Source organism: Prionailurus viverrinus, chromosome B2, assembly GCF_022837055.1.
Source record: "Prionailurus viverrinus isolate Anna chromosome B2, UM_Priviv_1.0, whole genome shotgun sequence".
NCBI classification, from domain to species: Eukaryota; Metazoa; Chordata; class Mammalia; order Carnivora; family Felidae; genus Prionailurus; species Prionailurus viverrinus.
The window spans coordinates 17,555,617-17,576,818 of NC_062565.1; the positions used below are offsets into that span (position 1 = coordinate 17,555,617).

The 21,202-nt window shown below is 39.5% G+C and overlaps 1 protein-coding gene across 1 annotated transcript in view; it reads right to left on the minus strand.

Annotated features, from left to right (window-relative positions):
- The window catches only part of SYCP2L (synaptonemal complex protein 2 like), a 115,214-nt gene that overhangs the window by 46,866 nt on the left and 47,146 nt on the right, over nt 1–21,202 (minus strand). Inside the window, exons 16-19 of the mRNA XM_047859581.1 lie at nt 20,330–20,423; nt 19,721–19,821; nt 18,923–18,980; nt 18,747–18,825 (exon numbers count right to left, since the gene is read on the minus strand). Coding sequence (XP_047715537.1) covers nt 18,747–18,825; nt 18,923–18,980; nt 19,721–19,821; nt 20,330–20,423 — 332 coding nt within the window. The remainder of the gene's footprint in view (nt 1–18,746; nt 18,826–18,922; nt 18,981–19,720; nt 19,822–20,329; nt 20,424–21,202) is intronic.

Consider the following 21,202-nt stretch of genomic DNA (forward strand, 5'->3'; position numbering starts at 1 on the left):
TTGGTTTCAGGTCTCACATTTAGGTCTTGAATTTATTTTTAATTTATTTTTGTGTATGGTGAAAGAAAGTGGTCCAGTTTCATGCTTTTGCAAGTGGCTGTCCAGTTTTCCCAACACTATTTGTTGAAGAGACTGTCCTCTTCCCACTGTATATCCATTTCTCTTTTGTCAAAGATTAAATGACCACATAATTGTGGGTTTATTTCTGGGTTTTGTTCTATTCCATTGATCTGAGTCAATTTTTATGCCAGCACCATACTGTTTTTATCACTACTGTTTTGTAATATAACCTGAAGTCTGAAATTGTGATACCTCCAGTTTTGTTATGTTTTAAGATTGCTTTGGATATTCACTATCTTTTATGGTTTCATACAAATTATAGAATTGTTTTAGCTCCATTAAAAATGCCATGGGCATTTTAATTGGGATTGCATTAAGTGTATAGATTGCTTTCGGTAGTATAGACGTTTTTAACAATATTTGTCCTTCTAACCCATGTGCATGGAATGTCTTTCCATTTCTTGGCATCAACTTGAAATTTTTTACAAGTGTTTTATAGTTTTCAGAGTACAAGTTTTTCACCTCTTTGGTTAAGTTTATTCCTGCCTATTTTAGTGTTTTTGGTGTAGTTGTCAATGGGGTTGTTTTCTTAATTTCACTTTCTCCTGCTTCATTATCACTGTAAAAGAATGCAACAGATTTCTGTATATTGACTTTACATTTATCAGCTCTAGTAGTTTTTGGTGGAAACTATAGGGTTTTCTATATCTAGTATCATTTATTTTTTCATCATTATAAATGTATTTTTTGTTTTGTTTTATTGATTTTTAAATTTATATCCAAGTTAGTTAGCATATAGAATAAACGTACTTTTCGATAGGGGATGGGGATTAAAGAGTACACCTATTTCCCCCATCTCCTCTCTGGTAACCATCAGTTTGGGGGCTTGGCTAGGAAGATAGTAGAGTAGGAAGACCTTAAGTTCATCTTGTCCCGTGGATACAAGGGGACAAGAACCATGTCAGAATAAACCCCCAAAACAACTCCAAGACTGACAGAACAAACTACACAACTAAAGGTAGGGAAGAGGCCACATCAAAGGTAGGAAAGGCAAAGACAAGTTCTGGGAGTAAAACGGACAGTGGCCATCTGCAGCAGGAATAGGACCAATGTTGCAGAGAAGGGCAGAAAACAGACTTAGGCACTGGGCAGCCCACAAATAGGGAGGACAGATCTCTGTAACATTTGCCTTTGAAAGTAAGAAGCTGAATTTATAAGTTTGTAAAATCAGCCAGACTTAAAGCCTGGAATTTTAAAAATTGGCAAGCTTGGATCTGGGGGAGCCCAGATGACATTAGAGAGACAGCATTAAAGAGACAACAGGAGGGAAAAGCCTGTGTATATACAGCTAGAACTAGGAATATGAATAATGCTGGGGGCAGGTGGGAGGGTGATTTGCTCATTTCAGGGAGCAGCCTTGAGGGACAGGGATCATGAGGGTACCCTTCCAACAACAAGGGAGCTGGCAGATGCTATTTCCCTCCCTCATGCCCCAGCATAAACAATGGTCACCTAAGTGGCCCTGGCACTCCTTATTTAACTTGCTTGCACCAAACCACAATATCCCATACCCCCAACCCCACATACTTCAGTGCATCAGCCTTTCTGAGTCACTCTGGTCTCAGCCCCATCACGACAGACCGCTTTCCCCAGAAGACCAGCACAAACACCGCCAATACCACATCTCCTGACTCCCACATTTTGTGGGAATTCAGTTCCAGTAGCGGCATGGGTGGGTCTCATTTTGCAAGCAGACCACCAGACACCTTGCTGGCCCACATTAGGGCAGGAGAGATCTGCAGAGATCTGGACTAAAGGTAAAAGAGGCCAAGATTCAATAGCAGAGCATATGCAAAACAAATAAGAGACACTCCCTGAAGTCCCAGTCCCTGGGGAACAAGGGACACTGTAGTACAGGGCACTACAGAACAGAACCTCCTAAGAACAAGAGAAGTAGCTGACTTTTCTAACACATAGAAATAGACACAGAGTCAGACGAAATAAGAGAAACATCTCCCAAGTGAAAGAATAGGACCAAAACCAAGAGACCAAAGCAAAACAGACAGAAGTAATATGCCTTATAGAGAATTTAATGTAATGATCATAAAGATACTCACAGGACTTGAGAGTGGAGAACATCGGTAAGACCCTTAACACAGAGACTAAAAAGAACAGAGACAAACAACTCAATAAATGAAATTTGAAAAATATACTTGATGGAATAAATAACAGTCTAGATGCAGCAGAAAATGAATTAATGACCTGAAAGACAGAATAGAAAGTCTAAGCTGAATGAAAAACAACTATGCAAAATGAGAATAGACTTAGGGAACTCTGACTCCATCAAGCATAGTAACATTCATATTATGGCAATCCCAGAAGACAGAAAAGGGGGCAGAAATTTGAAGAGATCATGTCTGGAAACTTCCCTAATCAAGGAAAGGAAACAGATATCCAGATCCAGGAGGTACAGAGATTCCATCCTAAGTTCAACCCAAGATCCCTCCCAAAAATTCAATCACCTAAAATTCACAACAAGATGCATATTAATTAAAGTGACCAAAAGTAGCTATAAAGAAAAAAATTAAAGCAGCAAGAGAGAATTGGGGTAGAGACAAAGAGGAGCTAAGATGGTGGAGAATTAGGGGGACCCTGGGCTATCCTTGTCCCTCAAACACAGCTGTATTGAGGTCAGATTACTTGGGACACCCAGGAAATAGATCTGTGGAGTGGCAGAAGGATCTCCACAGTTCGAGAGAGATAGCTTGGCAGGAGCGAGGTATGTGATGTGAATTGGGCAAAAAAAATGGCAGAGCCATGGAGGGGAGGGAATCCTTTCTATGGAGAGATAAAAGGGAGAGCAAGTGAAGGAGGCATTGGGAAAGTGTGGCATATAGTTACCACAGGAGGAAAACCTCTCTGGAGCATGGACTGGGGAACAAGAAGTGCTAATGTCCTAGTTCATTTTTGCAAACATCTTTTGGAGATCAAACTCTGAGGTTTCGGAAGTGCGTGACTCTCCAGAGTGGCGCCATGGTGCGTGTTGGTAAGGAGGGAGCTGGCCATGCAGTGCATAGCGTGGTATAGAGAACTCTGGGGCACACTGGGAGAGAACAGTCCCCTTCCTGGAGTACCTTTGGGAGACTGTTTATTGCCTCCCCAAAGACAGAAGACCCTGCAGGTGTCAGCCAAAGGCCTTTCATCAGCAGCGTGGAGAGGCTCCACTCAGGAGAGGAATGGATCCATGCCAAGTCCTTTAAAATTTTGGGTTTTGAATCCCTGATGTGTGCCAAAGAGGAAGTACAGGATCGTTGTGATGCAGGCAAGGTGACTGCCCTTGCTATTCTGGGAGGGCTACCAGAACAGTGGGGGTTGAGAGCCCTGGTCTAGGGATGAGAGAGTGGGGTGGCACCATTTTCCTTCTCAAAACCAAAAAGGTGGTACTTCAGGGAGGAGCACAGTGGACCCCAGCGGAGGCAGGATCCACTTACATCAAACCCTGCCCCTCCATGTCTGGCAACTGCTTATTTATGGGGGCGAGATGGACAGAGCCAACATAGCCAACCTCCTCTTCAGACTAACACAATGAGCATCCCTAGGCACCAACAGACAGCTGTTTCTTTTTTCCTCATTTTTTTCTTTTGCAGTCAGGCTCATAGTTTGATTTGTTTTTTGTCATCTTATCTTTTTTTTTTTTTTTTCCTTGGACCGGGCTTTTTTATTCTTTTCTCTTTCCTTCTTATCTCTTTTTTTTTCCCTTTCTTTTCCTTGAAATCAGCCTTAAAGTTTTTTGATTCCCTTTTTGTTGTTGTTCCCTTTCCTTGTCTATTTTTATGGGATTAGGCCTCCCCATCTCACCGCCATTTTTTCCCCAGGGTTATTTCAATAAATAAAAGTACACTTAATTAAAAGTCCAAACACCCTACCAATGCAAACAAGGAGAAACTCTGCAGAGGACTGACCAGTGGGATAGAGCAGCCAAAACCCAACAGCAGAGTGCACGCAACATACAACAGAAACACTTCCTGGAATGCTACGCCCTGAACAGCGTATAACCCCTTTCTAATATAGTAGTACTCTCAGGTGCAGGACACATAACAAGCTTTTAAAACACAAAAGACATAAGCTTAGTCAAAGTGACAAGATAGAAGAATTCTCCCCTAAAGAAAGGTCAAGAAATCATAACCAGGGACTTACTGTTAGAAGTTAGAACAACAGTCATAAGACTAATAACTGGGCTTGAATAGAGCATAGAAGCCACCAGAGAAACCCCTTCTGCAGAGATCAAAGATGTAAGGACTAGTCAGGATGAATTGAAAAAAAAAAAAAAAAGCTATGGCTAAGATGTAAAACAAACTAGATACAGTGACAGCGAGGATGGAAGAAGCAGAAGAGAGAATAGTTGAAATAGAAGATAAAACTATGGAAAATAATGAAGCTGGAAAAAAAAAAGAGGGAAAGAAAGTTACTAGATCATGAGGGGAGACTTACAGAACCAAGGGATTCCACGAAATGAAACAGTATCTGTATCATAAGAGTCCCAGAAGAAGAGCCAGAAAAAGGGGTAGAAGTTTTATTTGAACAAATTATAGCTGAGAACTTCCATAATCTGGGGAAGAAAGCAGGCATTCAAGTCCAAGAGGCACAGAGAACAGCCTTCAAATCAACGGACCAGGTCAACACCACAACATAGCATAGTGAAACTTGCAAAATCTAAGGATAGAGAATTCTGAAAGCAGCTAAGGACAAAAGGTCCTTAACCTACAAGGGTAGACACACAAGGGTAGTAGCAGACCTGTACACTGAAACTTGACAGGTCAGAAGGGAGTGGCAGGAAATATTCAGTGTGAACAGGAAAAATGTGCAGCCAAGAATCCTTACCCAGCAAGACTGTCATTCAGAATAATAAAGGCTTTCCCAGAGAAACAAAACCTAAAGGAGTTTGTAAACACCAAACCAGCCCTGCAAGAGATCCTAAGGGGGACTCTGAGTGGAAAGCAGAAAAGACTACAAAGGACCAGAAAACATCACTGCAAACATGAGATATACAGACAACACAATGACACTAAATTCATATCTTCTAATCACTCTGAACGCAAGTGGACTAAATGCCCCAGTCAAAAGACATAGGGTAGCAGAATGTATTAAAAAAACAAGATCCATCTACATGCTGGCTACAAGAGACTATTTTAGACCTGAGGACACCTGCAGATTGAAAGTGAGGGGATGGAGAACCATATATCATGTTAATTGATGTCAAAAGAAAGCTGGAGTAGCCATACTTATATCAGACAAACTAGATTTTAAAATGAAGATTGTAACAAGAGATAAAGAAGGGCATCATATCATAATTAAGAAGTCTACTCATCAAGCAGAGCTAACAATTGTAAAATAGTACTCCCAACTTGGTTTATATATTTGGGTGCTTCCAATTAATCACAAACATAAACAAACTGATTGATAAAGATACCATAATTGTAGGAGACTTTAATACTGTACTTACAACAATGGATAGATCATCTTAGCAGAAATTAATAAGGAAACAATGGCTCTGATGACACATTGAACCAGATAGACTTGACTGAAATATTCAGAACATTTCATCTTAAAGCAGCAAGAATACATATTCTTCTCATGTGCACTGAGAAAATTCTCCAGAATACATCACATATTGGGTCACAAATCATCCCTCAACAGGTACAAGAAGACTGAGATCATACCATGCAGGTTTTCAGACCACAATGCTATGAAACTTGAAATCAGCCACAAGAAAAAAATTTGGAAAGCCCTCAAAGATATGGAGGTTAAAGAACATCCTACTAAATAATGAATGGGTTAACCAGGATCTTAAAGAAATTAAAAAATACATGGAAGCAAATGAAAATGAAAACATGAGAGTCCAAAACCTTTAGGATGCAGCAAAGGCAGTCCTAAGAGGAAAATACATGGCAATTCAGGCCTATCTCAAGAAGCAAAAAGGTCCCAAACTATACAACCTAACCTTATACCTAAAAGGGAAGCAAATAAAGTCCAAAGCCAACAGAATAAAGGAAATAAATATTAGAGTAGAAATAAATGATACAGAATAAAAAAAAAAAAGGTCAGTAGAACAGATGAACTAAGAGCTGGTTCTTTGAGAGAATAAATAAAATTGATAATCCCCTAGCTAGACTCCTCAAAAGGAGAGAGGACCTAAATAGATCAAATCACAAATGAAAGCAGAGAGATCACAACCAAAACCACAGAAATGCCAACAATTATAAGACAATACTATGAAAAATTATATGCCAACAAACTGGACAACCTGGAATGGACGAATTCCTAGACACTCTCATACTACCAGAACTCAACCAGGAAGAACTAGAAAATTTGAACAGGCCCATAACCAGCAAAGAAATTGAATCGGTTATCAAAGGTCTCCCAACAATTAAGAGTCCCGGGCCAGATGGCTTCCCAAGGGAATTCTACCAGACATTTAAAGAACAGACCTATTCTTCTCAAATTGTTACAAAAAATACAAATAGAAGGAAAGTTTCCAAACTCATTCTATGAAGCCAGCATTACCTTGATTCCAAAAATCAGAAAAAGACCTCACTAGAAAGAATTACAGGCCAATATCCCTGATGAACCTGGATGCAAAAATTCTCAACAAGATAGTAGCAAATCGAATTCAACAGTACATTAAAAGAATTACTCACCATAATCAAGTGGGATTCATTCTTGGTCTTCAGGGCTGGTTCAACGTTTGCAAGTCAATCAACATGATACACCATATTAATAGAAGAAAGAATAAGAACCATACGATCCTGTAGATACAGAGAAAGCATTTGACAAAATACAGCATCCTTTCTTGAGAAAAACCCTCAAGAAAGTAGGGATAGAAGGAATATAACTTAACATCATAAAAACCAATATGAAAACAGTTAACATCATCCTCAATGGAGAAAAACTGAGAGCTTTCCCCTCAAAATCAGGAACATGACAGGGAGGTCTACTCTTACCACTGTTGTTCAATATAGGACTGCAAGTCCTAGCCTCAGCAATCAGACAACAAAAAGAAATAAAAGGCATCCACACTGGCAAGAAAGAAGTCAAACTTTCACTCTTTGCAAATGAGACGATACTCTACATGGAAAACCTAAAAGACTCCACCCAAAAACTGCTAGAGCTGACACATGAATTCCACAGTCACAGGATATAAAATCACTGTATAGAAACTGGTTGATCTCTATACACCAATAACGAAGCAACAGAAAGACATATCAAGGAGTCAATCCCATTTACAATTGCACCAAAAACATAAGATACCTAGGAATAAACCTAACCAAAGAGGTAAAAGACCTGTGTGCTCAAAACTATAGAAAGCTTATGAAGGAAACTGAAGAAGATACAAAGAAATGGAAAAATATTCCGTGCTCATGGATTGAAAGAACAAATATTATTAAAATGTCAATACTCCCCAAAGCAATCTACACATTCAGTGCAATCCCTGTTGAAGTAACACCAGCATTCTCCACAGAGCTAGAACAAACAATCCAAAAATTTGTATTCAGGGAAAGACCTGAATAGCCAAAGTAATGCTGAAAAAGAAGACCAAAACCTGGAGGCATCACAATTCCAGACTTTAAGCTGTATTGCAAAGCTATTGTTATCAAGATAGTATGGTATTGGCATTGAAACAGACACATAGATCAATGAAATAGAGAACCCAGAAATGGACCCACAAACATATGGCCAACTAGTCTTTGACAAAGCAGGAACGAATATCTAATGTAGAAGACGACAGTTCCTTTAACAATGGTTCTGGGAGAACTGGACAACGACATGAAGAATGAAACTGGCCCACTTTCTTATTCCATACATAACAATAAATTCAAAATGGATGTGAGACAGGAAACCATCAAAATCCTACAGGAAAAAACAGTCAACAACATCTTTGACCTCAGCCACAGCAACATGTTACTTGACAGGTCTCTGGAGGCAAGGAAAATAAAAGCAAACATGAACTATGGGGACCTCAAGATAAAAAGCTCTGCACAGCAAAGGAAACAATCAACAAAACTAAAAGGCAAATGATGGAATGGGAGAAGAATATTTGCAAATGACATATCAGATAAAGGGTTAGTGTCCAAAAATCTATAAACTACTTACCAAACTCAACACCGGAAAAACAAATAAGCCAGTGAAGAAATGGGCAGAAGACATCAAAGGCTGCTTTTCCAAAGAAGACCTCCAGATGGCTAACAGACACACAAAAAGATGCTCAACATCACTCATCATCAGGGAAATACAAATCAAAATCACGATGAAATACCACCTCACATCTGTCAGAAAGGCTAAAATTAATAACTCAGGAAACAACAGATGTTGGCAAGGATGTGGAGAGGGGGGAACACTTTTGCTCCGTTGGTGGGACTGCAAACTGGTGTAGCTACTCTGGAAAACAGTGTGGAGGTTCCTCAAAAAATTAAAAATAGAACTACCCTATGACCCAGGAATTGCACTACTAGGTATTTATCCAAAGGATACAAAAATGCTGATTTGAAAGGGTACGTGCACTCCAGTGTTTATAGCAACACTATCAGCAATAGCCAAATTATTGAAAGAGCCCAAATGTCCACTAACTGATGAATGGACAAAGAAGATGTGGTATGTATGTATGTATGTACACACACACACACACACACACACACACACACACACACACTGGAATACTACTTGGTGATGAAAAAAGAATGAAATCTTGCCATTTGCAACAATATGGATGGAACTAGAAGGTATTATGCTAAGTGAAATAAGCCAGTCAAAGAAAGAGATATCATATGATTTCACTCATATGTGGAATTTGAGAAACTCAACAGATGAACACAGAGGAAGGGGAAAAAAATAAGATAAAGGGAAAAAAACAGGAAAAGGAAAAAACAGAGGGAGGCAAACCATAAGAGGCAAACCATCTCTTATGTGTCATATGTAAGAGATGAATCACTGGGTTCTAGTCCTGAAGCCAAGACTACACTGTATGTTAACTAGCTTGAAATTAAATTTAAAAAACAAACAGTAAAAAAAATCACAATAAATTAAAAATTCATATGTAAGCTGTACAATATAGGCTAACACATAGAATTGGAGACCTTGAAGGACAGGAAAAAGCGAATAAGACTAAATCTTTCAAGAAGTAATGGCTAAAATTTCCTACATTTAATAAAAAAAAAAAAACCTATAAGCCAACATATCCAAGAAGCTCAACAACCCCTAAGCTCAAGAAACATGAAAACAAAAACAAAAAGCTACACCAAGACACATCACAATGAAATTGTTTAAAATTATTAATAAGGAGAAAATCTGAAAAGCACTATCGGGGAAAAACATCACCTTACACATAAGGGAATAAATAAGAATTATAACGGACTTCTCATCAGAAACAATCAAGTGATAAAACAATGCAGCAGCATCTTTAAATTATTGGAATAAAAAACTCAGCCTAGAATTCTATATCCAGTGAAAATATCATTCAAAAACAAAGTTGAAGCAGAGTTTATCAGACATGTAAAAATTGTAAGAATTCATCAGCAACAGACCTGCACAAAAATATTGAAAATCTTTAAAGGGAAATAATAACAGATCAAAATTTCTACCTGTACAAAGGAATGAAGAGCAGAACTAGTTAGTATGTGACAAAACATAAATTCTTACTTTTAAAGTTTTTACAAATTATAACAATTAGAAATAATAATAAAATTAGAAGTTTATAGCCTATGTAGAAGTAAATTGCATGATAAAAGTAGCAAAAACTCAAGTCATGTTTAAGGCTGATGTGTAAAGCAATATAATATTCCCTGAAGATTGAGGATGGTGAGTTAAATGTGTATATAGATGATAAACTATTAAAAACCACCAAAGTTGTACCAAATAAACTGACAAAGGAGATAAAATGGAGTCATTAAATATACTCCATTTATCTAAAACACATCAGGAAAAGTGGAACAAAAAACAGACATGACAAATAGAAAACAAATAGCAAGGTAATAGAATACAAATACAACCATATAATCATATGAAATGTAAATGGTTTATCCCAAAGAACAGACTGTCATACTGAGATAAATAGCAAAGCACAACCAAATCCTGCCTATAATAAACCCACCTTAAATATACAGACCCAAAGAGGTTTAAAGCACAATGATAGGAAAAGATTTGCCATAGTTACACTAATAAAAAGAAAGCATACTAACATCATACTAAATAGTTTTCAGAACAAAGAATATTGCCAGAGGTAATTCTGACATATTTGGCCAACTAATATTTGAAAAGGGGGCCAAGAACACTCAATGAGGAAACAGTCTCTTCAATAAGTGATGCAGGGAAACTGGATAGCCACATGCAAAAGAATTAAATTGGACCCCTTTCTTCCAATACTCAAATATTAATTCAGATGGATTAAAGACTTAAATGTAAGACTTGAGACCACATGTCTCCTAGAAAACACACACACACACACACACACACACACACACACACACACAGGAAGAAAACTTCTTGACATTGGTCTTTGCAACAATTTTTTTGTATGGAACACCAAAAGCAGCAAAAGCAAATATTTAAAAACTGGGACTACATCAAACTAAAAGGCATGTGCACTGCAAAAGAAACACAAAATAAAAAATGCGGTTTACAGAAAGGAAGGAAGTATTTGCAAATCCTGTTCTGGTAAGGAGTTGATATCCAAAATATATGAAGAACTCCTACAACTCAATAACAGAAAAAAACAAGCAACCTCATTTAAAAATAAGGCAGGGGATTTGAGGAGAAATTTTTCCAGAGAAGATATTCAAGTGGCGAATGTGTATATGCAAAGGTGCTCAACACCACTACTCAGGGAAAGAAAAATCAAAACCACGATGAGGTATTACCTCGCACCTGTTAGAACTCCTATCAAAAAGACAAGAGGGGCGCCTGGGTGGCTCAGTCGGTTAGGCCTCCGACTTCGGCTCAGGTCATGATCTCACGGTCCGTGGGTTCGAGCCCCGCGTCGGGCTCTGTGCTGACCGCTCAGAGCCTGGAGCCTGTTTCGGATTCTGTGTCTCCCTCTCTCTCTCTGACCCTCCCCCGTTCATGCTCTGTCTCTCTCTGTCTCAAAAATAAATAAAAAAACGTTAAAAAAGAAAAAAAAAAAAAAAAAAAAAAAGACAAGAGAGTACAAGTGTTGGTGAGGATGCGGAAGAAAGAAAACCCTGGTGCCCTATTAGTGGAAATGTAAACTGATACAGCCACTATGGAAGACTGAATAGCTAGTATGGAGGTTTCCAAAAAATTAAAAATAGAACTACCATACAATCCAACAATTCCACTTCTGGATATATATCCAAAGGAAATAAAATCACTGCGGAAGGGATATCTGCATCCTCGTGTGCATTATAGTGTTATTGACAATAACTAAGATATGGAAACAACCTGCCTTTTGACAGATGAACAGATAAAGAAGATGTGGGACACCATTCAGCCATAAAAATGTAAATCCTGCTATTTGTAATGACACAGACGGACCTTGAAGACATGCGAAGTGAAATAAGTCAAAGACAAATACTATAGTATGTTATTCATATATGGAATAAAAAAAATCAACTTAAAATTGCAACACTAATGCCCATTTATAGATGAGGAAACATGTGGTGTAAATATACACCGGAGTATCACTCAACCATAAAAAAATAAAATCTTGCCATTTACAACATCATGGATGAACCTAGAGGGTATACGGCTAAGTGAAGGAAGTCAGAGAAAGACAAATACTGTATGATTGCAACGCGTAGGTTGAATTTAATAAAGGAAACAAAAAAACAGACTCTTAAATATAAAGAGCTGGTTGTTGCCTGAGGGGAGGTGGGGAGGAGGAGGAGTGAAAAAGATAAAGGGGGTTCAGAGTATGGTTATCTTGATGAGCACTAAGAAATGTACATAATTGTTGAATCATTATACAGTACTCCCAAACCTACCCTAACCCTGTATATTATACTTGAATGAAAACAAAAGTAAATAAAAACGCACTCAAACCCAGAGAAAACAAAGACCAGTTTTGTAGTCACCAGAGGTGGAAGTTGGGAGGGTGGGCGTGGTCAAAAGTGGAGGAAAATGGTCCAAAGTTATCAACCTCCAGTTAGAAGACAAATACCAGGGTTGTAATGTACATGATGGCTATGGTTAATGCTGCTGCATGGTATGTTTGAAAGTTGCTAAGGGTAGACCACAGAAGTTCTCATCACAAGGAAAAGGCAGTTATAATTTTACGAGGAGCTGGATGTTAAATAAAATTCTATCAGGTGGATTATGAAAAATATTAAGTTGGTTTAGTAAAGTTGTAGGATCTAAGATCGATATATACAAATCAACTGTGTTTCTATAGGATAGGCAACCAGAAATTGAAATTTTAAAAGAACATAAAAGTATGGAAAACTTATATATTTTTTTAAATTTACCCCTGATTTATAGGTTTAAGACTATAAAACATTACTGAACAAAATTTAAAAAGTCCTACATAGGGGGGCCTGGGTGGCTCAGTCGGGTAAGCGTCCGACTTCAGCTCAGGTCATGATCTCACAGCCTGAGTTCGAGCCCCACATCGGGCCCTGTGCTGACAGCTCAGAGCCTGGAGTCTGCCTTGGATTCTGTGTCTCCCTCTCTCTGCCCCTCTCATGCTCTGTCTCTCTCACTCTCAAAATTGAGTAAATGTTAAAATTTTTTTAAATGGAAAGTCCTACATCAATGAAGACATACACCAGATTTGAGACCATGAAAAGTCTTACACTGTCAATTCTCCCCAAATTGATCTACAAATTTAATACAATCCCAGTCAAAATCTATAAGACTGTTTTTGTAAAACTGATTAAATTTATACGGAAATGAAAGGGACTAAGTATAGTCAAAACAACTTAAAAAAGTTGGAAGACTAACCCTACCTCATTTCAAAATGAGATACAGTTAAGATAGTAAAGCTACAGTAATTCAGATGATATGTAAAGTCCGATCGATAGATCAATGTTACAGAATATAGGCATCACTTGCTTCATTGCACTTGGATTTACTCCCCTTCACAGATACTCTGGGCTTTTGTTGTTTTTACAAATTTAAAGTTTGGGGCAACCCTGTAATCAAGCAAGTCTCTCAGTACTGTTCTTCCAATGGTATTTGCTCTTTTAGGTCTTTGTGTAACATTTTGGTAATTCTTGCGATATTTCTAACTTTTCCATTGTATTTGTTATTGGTGATCTGTGAGCTTTGAGGTTACTATCATGATTGTTTCCGGGCACCACAACCCATGCCACAACCATCCGCTTCCACATCTCTCTTCAGGCCACCCTGAGACACAATATTGAAATTAGGCCAACTAATAACCCTACAATGGCTTCTAAGTGTTCAAGTAAAAGAAAGAGTTATATGTCTTCCACTTTAAATCAAAAGCTATAAATGATTAGGGGTGCCTGGGTGGCTCAGTCAGTTACATGTCCGACTCTTGATTTAGGCTCAGGTCATGATCTCATGGTTTGTGAGATTGAGTCCTTCATGGGACTCTGCACTGACAGTGCAGAGGGTGCTTGGGATTCTCTCTCCCCCCCTCTCTCTCGGCTCCTCTCCCACTCATATGCAGAGGCACACTTTCTCTCCCTCAAAGCTTTAAAAAGCTAGAAATGATTAAACTTTCTCAGGAAGCCATGTTGAAAGCGCTAGGCCTCTTGCAGCAGTCAGCCAAATTGTGAATGCAAAGGAAAAGTCGTAAATTAGAAGTGCTATTCCAGTGATCAGTGATTTAAAAAGATAAAAATAAAAATAATAAAGCAAAACAGCCTAATTGCGTATCTAGAGAAAGTTTTAGTGGTCTGGATAGAAGATCAAGCCAGCCAGAACCTTCCCTTCAGCCTTCCCTGAAGGCTAAGAGGTGAGGAAGCTGCAGGAGAAAAGCTGGAATCTATCAGAAGTTGGTTCATGAGGTTTAAGGAAAGAAACCATCTCCCTAACATAAAAGTGTAAGGTTAGGCAGCAAGGGCTGATACAGAGGCTGCAGCAAGATCCAGAAGATCTAGCTAAGGTAATTACTGAAGGTGGCTACACTAAACAGATCTTCAGGGCAGACAAAACAGACTTCAATTGGAAGAAGATGCCATCTAGGACTTCCATAGCTAGGGAAGTCAATGCCTGGATTCAAAGGACAGGTTGGGTCTCTGGTTAGGGAGTAATGTAGCTGCTGACTTTAACTTAAAGGCAATGCCCATTTACCATTCCCAAATCCCAAAATCCCTTAAGAATTATGCTAGATCTACTCTGTATGTGCTCTATAAATGGAACAACAAAGCCTGGATGAGAGCACATCTGTTCACAACATGGCTCACTGAAAATTTTAAGCTCACCACTGAGAACTGCTACTAAGAAAAGATTCCTTTCAAAAGATTTAATACTCACTGGCAATGTACTTGGTCACCCAAGAGCTCTGGTGGAGATATACAACAAGATGAATGTTATTTCATGCCTGTTAACGACATCTATCCTGCAGCACATGGATCAAGTAGTCATTCAAGTTTCAAGCCTTATTTAAGAATATATGGGGAGCCTGGGTGGCTCAGTGGGTTGAGCGTCCCACTTCGGCTCAGGTCATGATCTCACAGTTCGTGGGTTCAAGCCCTGCATCGGGCTCTGTGCTGACAGCTAGGAGCCTGGAGCCTGCTTTGCATTCTGTGTCTCTCTCTCTCTGCTCCTTCCCTGCTCACATGTTGTCTCCTCTCTCATAAATGAATGAATGAATGAATGAATGAATTTCATAAGGTTATTGCTGCCATGCACAGGGATTTCTCTGATGGATCTGGGAAATCCGTTGAAAGCCTCCTAGAAAGGATTCACCATTCCAGATGCCAGTAAGAATATTCATGATTCATAGGAATAAGTTAAAATATCAACATGAACAGGATTTGGGGAGAAGTTGATTCCAACCCTCATGGATGACTTTGAAGGGGGTCAAGATTCCAGTGGAGAAGTAACTGCAGGTGGGGTGGAAACAGCCAGAGAACTAGAAGTGGAGCCTCGAGATGCACTGAATTGCTGCAACCTCATGATCAAACTTGAACAGACAAGGTGTTGATCTTCGTGGATGAGGAAAGAAAGTGGTTTCTTGGGATGGAATCTATTCATGGTGAAGAGGTTGTGACGATGGTTATGGTGGCAGCAAAAGATTTAGAACATTTCATATACTTAGTTGATAAAGCAGCAGCAGGGTTTGAGAAGATGGGCTCCAATTTGGAGGGAAGTTCACTGTGGGTGAAATGCTATGAAAGAGCATCTTCTACTACAGAGAAATTGCTCATAAAACAAAGTATCAATTAACGTGGGAAACGTCACCGTTGCCTTATTTGAAGACACTGCCACAGCCACCCCACTTTCAGCAGCCACCAACATGGAGGCAAGAGCCTTTCCCAACAAAATAACTCCCTGAAAGCTCAGAGAGCATTTTTTTTTTTTTAGGAATAACGTTTTAAATTAAGATATATACAGTGTTTGTCCAGACATGATGCTATTGCATGCTTTATAGTTTAATGTAATCATAACCTCCATATACATCAGGAAACCAAAAATTCATTTGACTTGCTTTATTGCAACACTCACTTTATTGTGGCGATCTGGAACTGAACGTGCAACATGCATGCTGGTGCACGGTCTAGAAAGAGCTACACATATGTTTTTTTTATTCCTTCAAAGTTTCCAGGAAAATTCAATGGAAGTAGTAATTGTTTCAATAAATGATCTGGAATAACTGGACAGCCATATGAAAGAAAGAAAAGAGAAGGCAGGGAGGGAAAAGGAAAAAGAAATTTCAACCCTTACTTCACACAATATATAAAAATTAACAGAAAATGGTTCATAACTGAAATAAGATCTAAAACTGTAAAACTCCTAGAAGAAAATGTAGGGAAACATATGACTGAGCATGATTTGCCTACGATTGTTTAAGCAGGTCACAAAAATAGCATGAAGTATAAAAGAAAAAAATCAATTGGGCTTAATAAAAATTAAGAACTTTTTCTCTTGGGGCGCCTGGGTGGCTCCATCGGTTAAGCATCCAACTTCAGCTCAGGTCATGATCTCACAGTCCATGAGTTCGAGCCCCGCGTTGGGCTCTGTGCTGACAGCTCAGAGCCTGGAGCCTGCTTCTGATTCTGTGTCTCCCTCTCTCTCTGCCCTTCCCCCATTCATGCTCTCTGTCTCAAAAATAAATAAACATTAAAAAAATTAAAAGAACTTTTTCTCTTTAAAGACACTGTTCTATTTAAGCCAAAACTTTCTAGGGATACACCCTTGAGTCATTCTGGTGTCTTCCTTTAGCAAAGGGAGGTAAAAATAATACATTCCTTTAGGGATATTCCTTAGGGTGAAGACTAACCTATGGAAGTGAATGCCTTTAGTAAATGCATTTAGCATTTAGTCTAAAATCTAAGCTGTATTAGCTATGTACCAGCAGGCCTGAAATAAATACGCATGGAAATTTCAAAAAGACATAAAAATAAAAAGGAAGCCACATACAGAAAATAAACACGAAACATAGTTGATCAAGGACTTACGACTTGTATGTAGAATATACAAAGAACACTTAAAATTTTTTTAAGTTTATTCATTCTGAGAGAGAGAGCGAGCGAACGAGCAGGGGAGGGGTACAGAGAAGGGGAGAGAGAATCCCAAGCAGGCTCCGCACTGTCAATACAGAGCTCAACGTGAGGCTTGGAGCCACAAACTGGGGCTCCAACCCACAAACCATGCGATCACGACCTAAGCCAAAGTTGAGTCCAACACTTGAAATGAGCCACCCAGGCACCCCTATAAAGAGAACTTTCCGGTCAAGAAAGCAAATAACCCATTTTTAATAGTATAGGATTTAAAGATGTATTACCCAAGAACATACAGAAAGATGGATAATAAACCCATGAACGGATGTTCGACACCATTAGTCATTACAGAAATGCGAATCAGAACCACAATGAAATACCATTACACTCCCACTGGAATGGCTAAGATTAAAAAGATTAACATTACTGGGACACCTGGGTGGCTCAAGGTTAAGCATGTGACTCTTGATTTCGGCTCAGGTCATGATCTCACAGTTCATGGGTTCAAGCCCTGCACTGGGCTCCACGCTATCAGCTTGGGATTCTCTCTCTCCCTTTCTCTCTGCTCCCCCACCCCCGCCACTTGCACATGTGCTCTCAGAATATATAACTAAAAAAAAAAAAAAAAAAAAAAAGACTAACATGACCAAGTACTAGCAAGAATGTGAGCAATTAGAACTCACATAGACCTTTGGGAGTGTTCGATAGTTTAACCACCTTAGAAAAACTGTTTGGGCAGCTTTTTAAAAGTTAAATGTACGCCAACCATGATCTAGTCATTCCATTCCTATGTATTTACTCCAGAGAAAATATATATCCGTACAAAGACTTATCTATGATCCCAAGTGCTTTACTTATAACACAAAACTGGAAACACATCAACAGGCGACTGGCTGAACACATCGTGGTATATCCGTGAAGGAACTAGGACTTGGCAACATGAAAGCGAACTATTGATACACACGATGTGGATAAATCTCAAAATAATTATGCTGAATGAGAGAAGCTGGGAGAAAAGAGTGCGTACTTTTTAAAATATTTATTTTTGAGAGAGAGCAAACGTCACCGGGGGAGGCACAGAGAGAAGGGGACAGAGGATCCAAAGCAGGCTCAGTGCTGACAGCAGAGAGCCCGATGTGGGGCACGAACTCACAAACCGTGAGATCATGACCTGAACCAAACAAAGTCAGACGCTCAACCACTGAGCCACCAGGCACCCAAGAGTGCCTATTCTTTGATTCCATTGATAGATTTCTTAAAACGCAATCTCTTCTATCCTGGCAAAAAGCAGATCAGTGATTGCAAGGGGCAGGTGAGGGGGATGGAAAGGGAAGAAGGCTTTCAAAGGGGCAAGAGTATCTTGGAGATGATGGCTCTGTTCATTATCTTGATTGCAGTGATGGTCCCAGTGTAGACATATGTCAAAAGTCAAATTCCACACTTTAAATACGTACAGTTTATTTAATTCCAATGATTTCAATAAAGGTATAAAAAGTACTTGTCCTATGACCCATTTTTCATAGGCCTATATGGAAAAGTGACAAATTAATGGCCAGATGGATATATGTTTCCTGGGCTGGGAATATTCAGTGTTTTGCTGCAGAAAAAGACATCACCAAGCATATCACTGGAGGTATAATGGTAGAGATCTATAGGTCAGGAGAACAATCCAGCACAGCTCAAATCATTATGTGGAAAATGCACACAATACTCTCTCCTTGCGTGGGTGTGGTCAGATGCAGAAAAGACAGAGAGCCCAGGCCATTGACATATATATTAACTAGTCACCCTAATAGCAATCAACATGGTTTATTAATTTTGAAAATTGCGGGGCACCTGGGGGGCTCAGTCCGTTAAATGTCCAACTTCGGCTCAGGTCATGATCTCATGGTTCGTGGGTTCGAGCCCTGCGTCGGGCTCCGTGCTGACTGCTCAGAGCCTGGAGCCTGCTTCCGATTCTGTGCCTCCCTCTCTCTCTCTCTGCCCCTCCCATTTGTGCACATGCTCTCTCAAAAGTAAACAAACATTAAAAAAAAAGTCACATACCTAGATTTGTCATTTAATTTAGGATCCTGAATTTTTACTGATGGTTCTTGTAAATCTGCAGATTCATATTTTGAAGTAACTTCCAATCATGAAAATTAAAAACAAAAATTAAGCTTTTCAAGTAAACACTTAAGAATAATACTCAAAAGCCTTAGGAGACATTTAAAAAATCTGACCTTGTTGCACATCATCCGGTTTCAATTTTTCAGGTGAACCATCTCCTGTATTTGTTTGCTGTAGAAAAAAATAGTTACAGTGCCTTTGAGGTCCCTCTTTTGAAATGCTCTTGGAGCCACTTCACACATCCACAGAAAAGCATTTCCACTAAAGAATGAGATACCAGGCTTTTCATTCGCTAGACTTTGCTCCTAATGACTGCTGACTGCTCCAAAAAATTGATATTCACTCTTAGGCAAAGATTTGCCACTCGCAAAAACACGATCATTACGCTTCTATATAATCTCCATGTAATCAAATATAAACAAAATGGGGACCGGACTGAATACCTGTACATGCCAAGAGGTGTGTTAGGATGAAAATAAAATGTATGCCTAGCATCCAGGAGGGCTATAGTATGAACCAGCTATTACCCCCATCTTATAGCTGAGAAGCCTCAGACTCAGTGATGTTAATTTCCCCAAGTTCCTGTATCTAGTCAGGGAAAACCAGGTCCGACTCCAAACATTAGACTCTTTTCCCTATAATCTTTTCCCTACAGTCTCAGTCTCCGTGAGAAAACAAGGCAGAGGCAGCCAAGTCACATGTTCCTCTGGAGAGCCAAGTTGCATGGAAGCAGAGAACCCATGAACATGGCAAACAAAAATAATCTAAAGGAGAGGAGTGCCCCCCCCCTCAAAAGGGGGAGATCCATTGGTCAGGGAAAAAATGGACTATAAGCCAGGAGAGATGCCTTCCACCTGTCAGCATCCTGGTGGATACAGTTCAAAACTTTGTGCCCAGCATCCCATACTCACAACAGGCTCATTAGACTGATCATTTACGGGGAGAGCTGTTGAGCAGTGGTCATCTCCAGCACTCATTACCTCTGCCAGCTTAGTGGATTCTTCTGTCTGGTCTATACACATAGAGAAAAGAACATTAAAAGTGGAAACAATAACCATATGCCATGGTGACCACATTCTCCCATCGTTCTTCATGGGACCCCATGCTGACAGTACATCGCCATCTATTGGTAAGAGCTGGTAATCACATCCTGTCTCAAATCTCCAGTCCGAAATCTACCTGCACTTTGAGAAAGAAACAGCTTTGGGATGGGACTCCTAATAGATACAGGATCTATGCAGGGTCAGCTTTGGGGGTGGCCAGGCCTTTCCGTGCCCCCATATTCTGCCTCCAGCCACCCCTATCATATTTTCTCCTTTTTCCATTTCCATTGACCCACAAGAGAATGTATCAGACTGGGAAAATAATATAAGATGTTAGCAACTTTTCTTTCTCTGTAGGTACAATGGAACATTTATTACTCTTATAGGACCACAGGTTTTCAGTGACCTCTTCCAAGTAAGGTTTTATTGTTGTCTTTATAGGGAATTCAGAGTAAGAAATTTTATTTCCCAGTATACCTGTCTCTCTTTCATGACTGCTAGGAATGTCAGTGTCTGCTTTCTCAAATTTACCAGAAAGTTCGGAGGAGCTTCTTTTCTGGTCAGGCAACATCTGAAATGCAAGCCAAAATTCACATGACCTTTAAAAGGACTAAACTCTTAAAAATTTAAGGAAAAGCTAAGGCTCAGAACACAGCAAAGTGATAAATTCGAAGTTAGTCTTTGGTTTGTCCTCTTTTGAAGGATAATGTTACTGTTTCCACCTCTCTGACCCCCTTCCCTCCAGGACTAGCCCTGGCTGACCACTTCCCTTCTTTCACTCACTCCATCCTCGTGTCTTCACAGCCTGCAGTGAGTTCCCAACTGTGGGATTTCTCCAATCCCCACTCCTTCCTCACAAGGGCCTCACGGTCTAGGAACTGCAGCTTAATCACAGGAAAACCTTAGTTCTACCCCGAAACATTTTCTTCACTTCAGGAGACATGGAAATACATACAATTCTGAAGTTTTTCTTTTTTTTTTTTTTTTTAATGTTTGTTTATTTTAAGAGAGAGAAAATGAACGGGAGAGGGGCAGAGAGAAAGGAAGAGAGAGAATCCCAAGCAGGCTCCACACTGTCAGCGTGGAGCCCGATGTGGGGCTTGAACCCACAAACAAGGGACAGCATGACCTGAGCTGAAATCAAGAGTCAGATGCTTAATGGACTGAGCCACCCAGGAGCCCCCTGAGGTTTTTCACCAAATAAAGGCAAACCTCTAATGTTGAGGCAGAAAGGAAGGGAGGCTCAGAAGACTAATTCACCAAAGCAAAGTCATTTTGGTTTTCCACTGACCCTTAACCTGTCAGCAGGTCATAAGAAGAGTCATAAGATCTGACTCATAGAAGACTGTA